At 34.3% G+C, this 12,517-nt stretch overlaps 1 protein-coding gene across 1 annotated transcript in view; it reads left to right on the plus strand.

Moving 5' to 3' along the window:
• Positions 1-3,895, plus strand: part of TMEM170B (transmembrane protein 170B) — an 80,503-nt gene extending 76,608 nt beyond the window's left edge. Inside the window, exon 3 of the mRNA XM_007951781.1 lies at positions 3,765-3,895. Coding sequence (XP_007949972.1) covers positions 3,765-3,895 — 131 coding nt within the window. The remainder of the gene's footprint in view (positions 1-3,764) is intronic.
• The last annotated feature ends 8,622 nt before the right edge of the window (positions 3,896-12,517 follow it).

The raw sequence follows: 12,517 nt of genomic DNA on the forward strand, positions 1-12,517 counted from the left end.
CTGCTAGTTGGGGTTTAGTCCAAATCTGCATCCTTTCCTTCAAGGCTCAGGGGTCCAAGATTATCTTCTGTGTCTGTATTAATTGGTTTCCCTTTTCTTTGTTGAAGAGGGTCTGTGCAATCCTTCTGCCTAGTCCGCCATCTTGCCCCGCCTATATAGGCAATTCTTAAGTGTGGAGATTTTTATTTCTAAAATTAATTTTCATTAAATAAATATTTGACACCATGTAAAATTTAAAACATTATCGGTAAGGCTAAAGTCTCTTTAGACTAACACTCCCAGACCAGTGCCTTCCCTCAAAATAATCTAAGTTTTTCTGTATGTATCCTAAGTGTTTTGGTCCTCTAATGCTGCTTTAACAGAAAAATACCACAAGTGGATGGCTTTTAACACAAACAGGGATTTATTCTCTTACAGTTTGGGAGGCTAGAAGTCCAAGTTCAAAGTGCCAGGTCCAGGGGCTGGGTGAAGGTCCCTTGACCTTGGACTTCAACTCTGCCTCTTGCTCCCCTCCCGCTGGAGCTGGAGACATATGTAAACTCAGGCAGCTGCTGGCCGCTGTGGCTGATAAATCCAAGGCTGACAAGTAAAATGGCACAGTCCCAAGATTGTCAAGCAACATGGCAGGCCACTAGTTCAAGTTCAGAAACGTTTCAGGATTGGCAGACAACATGGCAGGCCACTGAGATGAAGACTGACCAAATGCAGGATCCAGATGTGCCAAAAGTTCAAGGACTTCCTCAAAGCATCTTCTTATGTACTGGAAGCAGATCACATTCCTAAGGCAGCTCAGTGGATTCCACCATGGAGTTGAGTACCAGCCTCATCATGGGGAATAACTACATAACCAGGCCCCGCCAATTTGACACCTAACCTTAACTACCACACTCAAGAGTTTTGTTTATGTATTTTCGTTCATTCATACATACATACATACATACAAACATAAGTACTAGTACAGAATATATATTGCTTGGGGTTTTATTTTATTTTTCTTGGTTACATAAATTATGTATTAAGTTACATAAATGATATATTAATTTATATAGATTTATATTTTTCTTTTGAAATTGTATGGTTTCCATGATATGGACTTAGTATCGTTTATTGGTTTGATGACTATCATAAAAAATGCTTCAGTGATTATTATGTGTGTGTGTTTATGCTAAATTCTAGATACTAATCCTTGGTTTGTTATCCATGTAACATATTTTTCTCCTTGTACCTTTGTAGTCAAACCTTTATGGTTTTGCTTTTGTGTGTGTGTATGATCTTAAGATCGTCTTATCTCAAGTGATAATTAACGTATTTTCTTATATTTTAAAGTTTACATTTATAGTTTTGCTTTTAACATTTAGCTCTTTAATCCATTTGAAATTTATTTTGGGGAATGGTGTGAAGTAGGGAGCTAAATTTATTTCTTCCAGATGGCTACCAATTGTTCCAACACCATTTACTGAATGGTGAATCACTGATTGGAAATAACTTTTATCATTTACTAGTAATATAACTACTGGACAAAACTTGTTTAGTACCTGTGAGGACCAACACTATTCTAAGCACCTTACAGGTGTATCTCTTACTCTTCACAACTACTCATTTTACAGTTGAGAAATAAGCCACAGAAAGGTTGTGGGGCTTGGCTTTTAATCCATGAGTGCAATTCCAGTACCCATGCTCTTAACCTATGTTACGGGAAATTTGAATTTACACAGTGATCTGCCATTTTCTGAGGCAGTCTGAGCTAATAATCACTTTCATTTTCCTTCCTGGATCATGACTGAAAGCTTAGTATCAGAGGACCAAACCAAACCAAACTCATTGCCATGGAGTTGATTCTGACTCGTAGCAACCCCCATTGGGTTTCCAAGGCTGTAAATCTTTATGGAAGCAGATTGGCCTGTCTTTCTTACATCTTTCTTACATGGAGTGGCTGATGGGCTCAAACCACTGACCTTTTGGTTAGCAGCCAAATGCCTTAACCACTAAACCACCAGAGTTGCTTAGTATCGAAGATATGGAGGCCAAATTGTGGCTTTTTAAATTGAAGATAGTCATGGAAACCTAGGATAAATCCAAATAAAAACAGAGTTTTTCTCAAAGTATTTAGCTTTAGTAAAGAAGGCGTAAGGACTTTAAGAATTTTTAAGAAAGTCATCTGATTCTAAAATTTGGAGATATAACCAATCCTACTAGTGAGTATGTTGTTTGATTAAGTAAATATTGGTGCCATTAGGAGTTTTATTTATTTAATATCTGTTACTCTATTATTTTCTGAATGATTTATTCTCTTTTTCACTTAATATAAATATGAAATGGTAAAATGATTTGGGGATTGATAGCCAGACTAACCTGTCAAATAAAAGCTCTTATACTTACTATATTTCTTTAAGTTAGTAATTGAATCTGTCATTTTTAAATTAGATAATATCATTCAGGGATTATTACGGTATTTGTAAAGTTCCTAGCAAGATACCTAGTATGTGGTATGCACACTGTACACTGTAATTCAATATGAAAGCCCTTGACTTAGATTAATTATGTGCTTTTTTCATTTATAGGATACAATAACTTTTATTTGGGAGATTTTAAGTGAACTGCAAAGAATCTTTAGATAATTTTTATCAATAGGTTTCTATTTCAAGTAGCTGTCAATTCAGTATCTTGGAATAACTTATTTCTGTTCTTTTTCTTGTTATTTTTTGCTTGACCATTAATAGGGTATGTAGTCAGTTTTATCCAGAGAAATAGTTTTAAGGCTATCTCACCTCTGAGATGAAATACTATCATTTAAGTGTTTTCTCTTTTATGACTTCTGAATGTCCTTTTAAAATCCACCATTTAGATACCAGATTATTATATAGATTATATTAATAAGATGAAATGTTGAACCACATGGCCCGCGAGGTTCCTTCTAACTGAAGTTTTCTCATTCTGTGAAGTGTACACTATCAAAAAAATTTTTCCTAGAACAGAACAAATGTCAAGCTCATACTCACTTTTATTAGATGTCAAGTAATACTAATCTCAGATAACTTTACAGTTGTATGCTTTATTAAAAAGTTCAATAAACTGTTTTTAAATGGTAAGGTTGAAATATGAATTAGCAAGTATATTTTTTATTATACTTCACAATTAACCTATTTTACTCATTGAAATAAAAAATACCTTTCATATTAAATTTGTCTTTAATAATTTAGAAATTAAATTCAATTGTGTAGTTTTTCTACATTATTATTTCTGATTATCAATATCCATATTATATGTTTATAAAAATGCTGATGAATGAATCACCTGATTGAATGCCCAAGTGAGAGATTACAGTAATGAAGTACTAATTTCTTGTGAACATCTTTGTTGTCAAATTTGTGGTCCCTGGGTAATGCAAACAGTTAAGTGCTCAGCTATTAACCAAAAGATTGGTCATTTGAACCCACTGAGAGACACCTTGGGAGAAAAGCCTTGCAGTCTGCTTCTGAAAGGTCACAGTCCTGAAAACCCTGTAGAGCACAATTCTGTGACACACTGGGTTGCCAGTTTAGTTCCTATAAATACGTATATTAAAGTTGAGTACATAATCCTGATTCTCAGTTAAATGGCTCAAAAGGAGATGCTGAAGTGCAGCTTTTACCAACTACAGGAATTCATAATTTATAGAATGAATCTGTTTTGATAAAATGAAGAGATCTTAAGTTACCATAATTCAGTGTGTTTTCAAATGAATTAATGTGTTGATTTGTTTCTTGCCCCTGTTTCTAATGTAGGTGCAGCAGTAGCAGGCATTTACAGAGTAGCAGGGAAGAACATGGCCCCTTTGGAAGCACTGGTATGGGGTGTTGGACAAACTGTACTGACATTAATCATCTCCTTTTCAAGGATCCTCGCCACACTTTGAGGTTTCTGTGGGAATGTCTTACTTCACGTAAGGAAACAGGTGTACAGATCCCCTGAAAATGGCATTGTTAACAAGTGGAAATGAAATTGTACAAGAATGCAGAATGAGCAGGTTAAAATACAGCCTTGAGCTGTGTGGGGAGATTGCCCTCTGGTGTTCAAGTGGTTGCACTACTACACTGCACCTTATGTGCCTCCGTCCCAGGCAAGGTGCATTCCATACACTCTGTGAAGCTACAAGAAGAAGCACCTTGTTTAGCTGCCAATCAGGTTAACACTGGTGTTGAAATCATTGTTCTTAACAGTGTTGTGTTAAATTACAGGGACGTTTTGAGGAATTGATGTATGTGCCAAACTTTTTCCTTTTCCTTTTTTTTTTTTTTTTAAAACATTTGATCATGTGACAGTTTGCAAGATGTAGATGTAGATGAGTGCTGTGAACATATTTGACATGAATTCAGGTAATGTAGTAAGAATTTTGTTTTGTAACCCTAAATCTCGTATGAGTGTGAGTGCTGAATACAGAGTCATTTAATATGAGATAAATTATTTGGTTTTTAATGTTGAGCATTTTTGGGATTTAGGGCTTTAATATGTTTAAGCATTATTGTTAATTAACTTATGTGGAAAATAATACTTAATGGAAAACTAGCTAAACTGTTTTAAGGCCTCAAAGTAGATCTACAGGGTGCAAATATCTCACCAACTTAAATAACACCCATTTAATAGTTTCCCTCATGAATAAATACTCTATGTGAATTCAGAACTTTATGGATCACACATATTGATTGTAGTTTGTGTATCATAAAAATATAATTTGAAAATTTTCTTAAAATTTTGTAAGAAAACAGTCTGAAATGTATGTTGCATTCTATCCCTTCTGAAGAAAAGGTTTGCCATGTATCTCATGGACAAAAGATCTTTATAACAAGTATCTCAGTGGGATGATATCACTTATATTTATCTTGATTTTTGACAAAATGTAAGCGATCTTTTATTCTAGAGTATTAACTGTATTTAAAGAGTGGCCTAAATTAGGCCGTGGAAACAAAAAGCCTCATTTGCAGATAAGTAACAAGCAAGTTTCGTAGCTAAGAGTCATAAACTATCTTAGTTTGGGTATGTGGCAACATTACAAATTTACTAAATAAAAATGGGGGGTATAGTACATAATTAATAATAATTTGGAAGTTAATCTCAGCATATCTATACTATATTGAATGATTTTTGAGTTTTTCATTTTAGTTTAGTTGTGGATTTATTCTTCTCTGTTACTGAAGTTTACTAGAATCTGTATGACATTTATTAGAAATTGAATGGTCATTGGTATAAAACATATTAAAAAGTTTTAGAAATACATAAATGATGTTAAGAGTACAGGATGTAGGAAAAACACAGAGCCTGGTTAAATTTTTGTGCTAATGAGCTTTATTATTATTATTATTTTGGTCCTAGGTACAATTGTAAATGTAATTAGCTCAAAGAAATAACCTTTTCAGATAATATAATGTGAAGGAGAATCCAAAAAATAATTGTATAGTATAGCTTCACTAGGAGCTCTGGTAGCGTAGTGCCTAAGGCACTTGACTGCTAACCAGAAAGCTGGTGGTTCAAACCCATCAGCCACTCCTCTGAAGGAAGATTGGGCAATCTACTTCCATAGTGATACTGCCTCAGAAACCCAGGTCGCTATAAGTTGAGTCCGACTCGACGGCACATAAAAACAACAGCAACAACAACATAGCTTCACTAATTTATTACCTGATTTGGTAAAAAGTAGGTTTATATTGGGTCCCATTCAAATTTCATACCTTTGTGACCCACACCGTTTTTTCTCTGTTAAAAACCAGAATATACCAACCACTCAATAATGAGAAGTTGGTGGGAATACTTTTACCAGAATAGAAACCTATTTCAGGGATTTACTAACATCATGGCTTAGAAATTTGTTAAACAAATAATAAGCTTCTATGCATTTTTGGAGATTTTGAAAGTAAAATCTTAAATTTGATTATTTTTATCATGCAAAAGGCTGGAATTATTTTCGTGTGTTCCTTATTTTCCTGATGTTTTTTCAAATTAAATTTAGAAATTAAATACATTTTACAAGTCCGTTTGACTTCTCCTTTTGTGCTAGGGTTGAATTGTGTTTTTCCTTTAGTTGGTTGTTCTACAAATAATTTAAAATGTTTTTATTCTTCCCAGAGAATTGGCAGATTTACAAAATGAATTTTTATTATAACGAATAGTTATTTTATGAGTTAAGAAAGTTTTTATGGTCAAGTAATGTGGAGCACATAGTTCATTTTCCAGAACTAACAAGAAAATAAAACTTGGACACATTAAATGTATGAATGCATGGACCAAAGAGGTTTAAACTCCTGTTTTTACTCTGGAATGGAAGTATAATTGGATACATAATATTTAGTTTGTAGAGAGTATCCTGAAATTATCTTATTATTACCAAATTAGGAGCTCTGGACTTTAAGTTATGAATTGTGTGTGTGTGTATGTGTGTATGTGTGTGTGTGTCTGTCTGTAACTTTGGGGGAAATTTTTGCTTTCTTTGCTGTTTGCAGTTATTTCCACTGGAATTTTTTGCAAGTGTTGCTCATTTAATGTTTTGAAATGTAATTGGATAGTGTTAAGTTATGAAATTGTCTTAATAGCTAATTATATGCTGAGACTTTTTAAACGTGTTTTTCCTATAAAGACAAGAAACATTTAATGATATATATTCACACACATATATATCATTATATATACATATATATAAAGTTGCTATATATATATATGAAAGAAAGCTTTTGTTCATGGAACACTTTCATGTTCTAGTGAGGAATTTGATGTATTTGTTCAGTTGAATGATCTTTCAGATACAGTTAAGGATGTTTAAGATTTTTTAATTTTGGGAAATACTTATTGGATTAATGGTGCTTGATAACCTTGTTTGTGATATGGCAAATCCCTTATTGACAGATTTGGGTTGTTATACTTCCTTAAATTTTGTATGTTGTTTACCAGCAGGTTTTCTTTGTGACAAATGCAAGAAGGAAAGGGAGAATTCCCTGCAGTGTATACTCCTTTACTTAGAAAATATTTAGTAAAATATTGTTAACACTGAAGTCAACTCCCTAAGGAAGAAATCCTTGTATGTCTAAGGTAGTTTTTTATTTAATACCCTGTTTAGGGAAGACCATGGAACAGAGTTTGTCAAGTGACCTCACGTAAGCTTAAAATAATGTCTAAAACCCTTAAATGAGAGAGCTATAAATAATTTGCCCCATGAGACAATTCCATTGGTTGTCTATAATAAGGAGAGTCCTTAATGATGGCTGTATTCAGTGCATTCAGCTTAACATTTATTTTAGATATTAATGTTTGCCAAACAGTATTGTAGTTTATTACCCAATGCACTTTCTTAGTATTAAAAACTCAAACCCATTGCCGTCAAGTCAACTCCAACTCATAGCAACCCCTCCTTGGGTTTCTGAGGCGGTTATCTCTAAGGAAGTAGTTTGCTCAGTCTTCCTTCCAAGGAGTGTCTTTGAAACGCCAGCTGGTTAGCAGTCAGATGCCTTAGGCACTATTAGTAGCATGTATTTCCACAGCCCCCACAAGTCCTAAAGGTTCTATTTGTGCTTGAAATGAAAGAAGTAAAGAAATGGGCTGGCCTTTATATCATTTATTTATGGTGTAAGGAACAGGGACAATTTTAAATCAAAGAATATTGTTGGAAAAGGTCTTTGGAGACCATCTCATTAAGATGTGGGAAGTGGAGCTGCTACCCTAATGTGCCCAAGCTGACACCCCATGTCAACTAATTCTAGTTTATAAATGTTTTCTGTGGGTCTGCTACCAAGTGCTGCACCAAGTATTTCCTGTCGTAAGTACAGGGATGACCAAGATGTGGTTTGTGCCCTGGAGTTCTCCAAGAGCTAGCCAGATGATTTTAAATCCTAAAACAGTAGAGATGATATTTTGCTTTGTGATTTTAGTTGCGTGTTCAAGTCCATTTTTCTGCCTTAAATTTTGATTTTCCCAGTTTGTCCACTGGGTGGAATTTCAGTAATTGAGGTATTATTGCTATGACAGTGAAAAGAATATTAGACTCTAAGCCAGTGACATAGATTTGAATCCAGTTTCTGTCACTTGTAGACTTATTTGATCTTGAACAAATCACTTACCCTTTCTGAACTTCAATTCATACTTTGTAAAATGGGATGAATACCTCATATAGTTACTGTGAAGATTACATAGGATAGTTTCTGAATGACATAACATTATGTATTTGACAATAAGTGATCAACAAAAAATCATTGAAATTCTTTTTTAAAATTAATATGTTTAATACATTTGAGTATGTTGGTTTGTAAAATTCAGCTGTTTTCTTCCATTTCATAATTCTCCTTACATGTATTTTGGAAAGAAAACTAAAAAAAAATTTCTTATAATCTTACTTTCGTTCACCTCTTCTTTGCTCTTCCACTTTTGTGTGTGTGTGTGTGTGTGTCAGCAGATACTTACCTAAGAATACTTGAGGGAGTTGGTTGCAGTGGAAATTGCCAGGGCAAGGAGGATTAAATTTTGAGTTGTGCTTATCACTAGTCAAAATAGGAAGAGTAGATGTAGCCAACATTTACTGCTTTACTCTATCCTACTGACTTCCCAAGGAGCTGTAGTGGCACAGTGGTTAAGCGCTCAGCTGCTGACAGGTTGGCGATTCAAACCCACCAGTAGCTCTGCAGGAGAAAAGACCTGGTTATCTGCTCCTGTAAAGAGTACAGCCTAGAAAACCCCGTGGGGCAGTTTTACTCTGTCATACCAGGTCTCTGTGAGTCAGAATCAACTCAGTGGCACACAGCAGCAGCAGCATTTCCTTCTCTTGAATTCATTTAGCCAATGTTCATTGGAACTCTGCCACATGCAACTCACTATCCTTGCTTTAGGATGGAAAATAATGAATATTCTCTTCTCCATATCTTTGTCTCTCTCCTTCTGCCCTGTATGTTTGGTTCTAAGTGTAGGGCCAGTTCTGAAGGAGAATAGAAATGGGGCTTCAGTGTCAACAAGTCCTTTTTTCCATAGACCAAAGGTGCTTAAGCCTTAGTCGTTGTTTTTAACTTAAAAGGAAATACTGTATATAGCTATTCTTAATAGTAAAACGACTGTCCCCTTTTTGGGAGTGGATTTAGATATGTAACTGAAACTGGAACTTGTTTTTAATTTATGTCCATTTCATTATTTAACTCTTTCATGATCTGTGGGACATACAGTACTCACCTTCATTCTATTCTCTGGAGTTTGTTATACATCTGCTTTCCCACATGCAGCCATCAGAAGGAGATGCAGAAGAAATGAGCATATGCTGCAAATTACTGTTTTTACACGGTATTGTTTGAAATGATGCATCCTGGAGGTGTGATTTTGCAAAACTTTTGTCTGTTTTGGCTTTCTTACAGGGAGATTAGCCTAGTAAGTATATTTCTGGGCTCCTGTGCATGACTTGGAGGTTGCCTTTCTTGATTCATGTTTGCAGAAATACCAGATTTTCAGACACCCTAAATTGTATGTACCTGTCAAGGGTTCTAGAAGGTGATGTAGAATACAGAGGGACATAATCCTTAAGCCGCCTCCCCCCGAGTCCACAGGGACTTTGTGTTCCATATACTATGTATCAAAATCTGTATTTAATTTAAAAAAAAAAAAAAAAAACCTTCAGAAATGCTCCTTGATTCAACAGACCTTCCATTAATGAAAACACATGGTATCGACAAAAAATTCAAAGCAGAAAATAATTGGATTATGAAAGGGTTAAGAAGTAACAAGATGCTGATAGAACTTTCTGAGATTGTCTCAAAATACTTCCCTCTTGCAATGTTTCTCAGAAATTCTCAGTTAGGATCTCTTCATACAATCTTGACTTGGTTTTCAAGATGGAAGGAAGGTGATAATTATTGAACACTAGGAGGCCTCTGGTAGCATAGTGGCTAAGGCACTTGATTGCTAACCAGAAGGCTGGCGGTTCAAACCCACCAGCCACTCCTCGGAAGGAAGAGGGGGCAATCTACTTCCATAGTGATACTGCCTTGGAAACCCAAGGAGGGGTCACTATGAGTCAGTGTGACTCGACAGTACATAACAACAACAACAACAGGAGGCCTAGATTGCAGGGAAGTTTGATGGTACTTGCTGGCTAACTGGGTAACAAACTGTTCCAGTAATAACTGGGGATCAGAATCTCAATGGTTGAAATTGACTAGAAATCAAACTGTCTCATCTCCTCTAACTTCTCAAAACTTCACAATCCTTTTTCTAACATTCTGGAGAGACATTCTGAATCCAGGATAAAAAGGATAGTATTTGATTGGATTTTTCAAACATGTAGTGCTGTTTTTATAGCAGAGAAAATCAAGATGGTATGTTTCTTTACATGTGAGATTTCACTGCTACAGTGCAATCTGAAGTCGTTGCATTTTTCTTGTGATAGTCAGTTTTGCTGTGTTATGTGTAAGTAGTAATTGATTATTATTGAGGAGGTTGCTGAGTTAGTTATCTGAAAAGATATCTGTGAATTTGTTTTGGAGAAGTAATGCTTAATACATAAAGTACTTTCAGTAAGTGTGGAAATGTTCCATTAATAATTTATTAAGTTGTGGAAACAGATTTTTGAGTGAACTGAGTTAAGAACTGTAATGATCTCTTCCTCAGAGGCTAGGGGATTCAGTTTCATATTCTTTACTTTCACTGAACATAAGTTGATCTTACATAATAACCCTTTCATGATCTTGAGAACTAACTTAGCAATTTATTGAAAATTTCCCTCCTCCTTCCATATAGATTTCATACATTATAAAATAAACATTTGTACAGTTTGTTGATAGACGCAGACGTGCTGGTTTAGAAGAGACTATTCTTAGTACCTTATGGTTATACAGCTATAATCTTACTGGAAAATTGATACTATAGGCAAGTCAAGAGAGCATGGACCTCTTACATATCTTTGTTAGATTATATATGCACTCATATATAGCTATCCTTAAAAGTAACATGACTGTCCCCTTTTGGGGAATGTATTTAGATATGTAACTGAAACTGGAATGCAGTGTGGCATAAATGTATAGAAAGAGGAACTAAGTGCTTAATTAATTATTTGCATCCCCTAACTATAACACTTTTTCTCCAAAATATACTGTATGTTAGTAATTTCTAAAAAGCATAACATTTTTTTAGAGCCCCGATTAAATGAATTTAACTTAGCAGTACTACTGATGATTAGTTTCCTTTGTTTTTAAGTTACTTACACATCATCATCATGTATCTTTGGGAAGAAACATTTTAAAGTAAGCTCCATACAAAGCAAAACAGAGGTACTTTTTGAATAGTAAGAAAATGATATATTTTCAATATTGAATAAACTGATAGTCTAATTGTTGGTGCTGCTTAGTATTTATGATATTGAATGCACTTACAATGGAGAAAGTTTTCAAAATTCTGGCCCTCTTCACAATCACTCCTTCACACTCCACACACATACACATTCAGATGTGGGCTCTACACATCTAGATGAACAAATATGAAAGTCCACAATATTTTTCATTGGTAAAATTCATATGCTTCTACCATAAGTATTAGCCCTTGACTCTAGTCATTCTGGGATGAGGAAATCAACTTGATCTTGAAGTTAACTGGTTAAAATGTCTTGATTTAAATAGCAAAAATATAGTTTACCTAATAGATATTAAAGACTCACTTTAAAATTGTGTTAACTCTCAGACCACTGATGAATCATTTAGTAAATCACAGGTTTTAAAAGCTAAATGATGCCTTAGTGCCTTGAAAGTTAAAATAATTTTGCAAAGTGAATTTAGCTAGATTCAGTATTGGTATAGATGAATTGGCGTTGTACACATTACCTGTAAGTTGGAATTAGAAGTAGGAATGGTATAATTGAACAGATCTTAGCTATTAACTTCTTATGGTTTAATATATATCAGTTATTTAGCCATTGACTGTGACTGATAACAACCTCTTCCATTGTATTTTCGTGATGTGGTAATTTTCTGTTTTTTTCTTTTTCCAAGGAAGTATGGAATGGGGAAAAAAATGTAGTAATAAAAAATTAAATGTGGAATTTTCTAGTTTAGTTTCCCTACAAACTAGAGATTCTAGTGTGAACAGTGTTAGTTTTATATTGTAGTACAAGGGCAGATGCTTTATGTAACCTTTAGAAATATGTTTATCATCAGGGATTTATTTTTACTATAGAAATACTTAATGTACTGTGAAGCTGAAAGACAGGAAGAACAAATGTTGGAAGACAACGCACAAAAACAAAGGCATATTTGATGAAGTACCCTATGTTATGTGAACACGAATTTCCCCCTTCTGTTAAGACTATAAACTACACTGTATGAGTATGTGTACTGCATGTTTACATAATACCTTTTAATTTTGAAGGACTATTTAAAAACTATGTTTATGTATAATACCTAACAAGCTGTAAATATTGTATACTATTGATTTTTAATTTTATATATAAACAATTTTTTATTTCCCAATTCATGTACAAATTTCATTGTATATATAGCATAATTTCCTGGAGAACACAAATTTTGCAGTG

This window comes from Orycteropus afer, unplaced genomic scaffold (assembly GCF_000298275.1).
Source record: "Orycteropus afer afer isolate SDZICR_OR568_19922 unplaced genomic scaffold, OryAfe1.0 scaffold00012, whole genome shotgun sequence".
NCBI classification, from domain to species: domain Eukaryota; kingdom Metazoa; phylum Chordata; class Mammalia; order Tubulidentata; family Orycteropodidae; genus Orycteropus; species Orycteropus afer.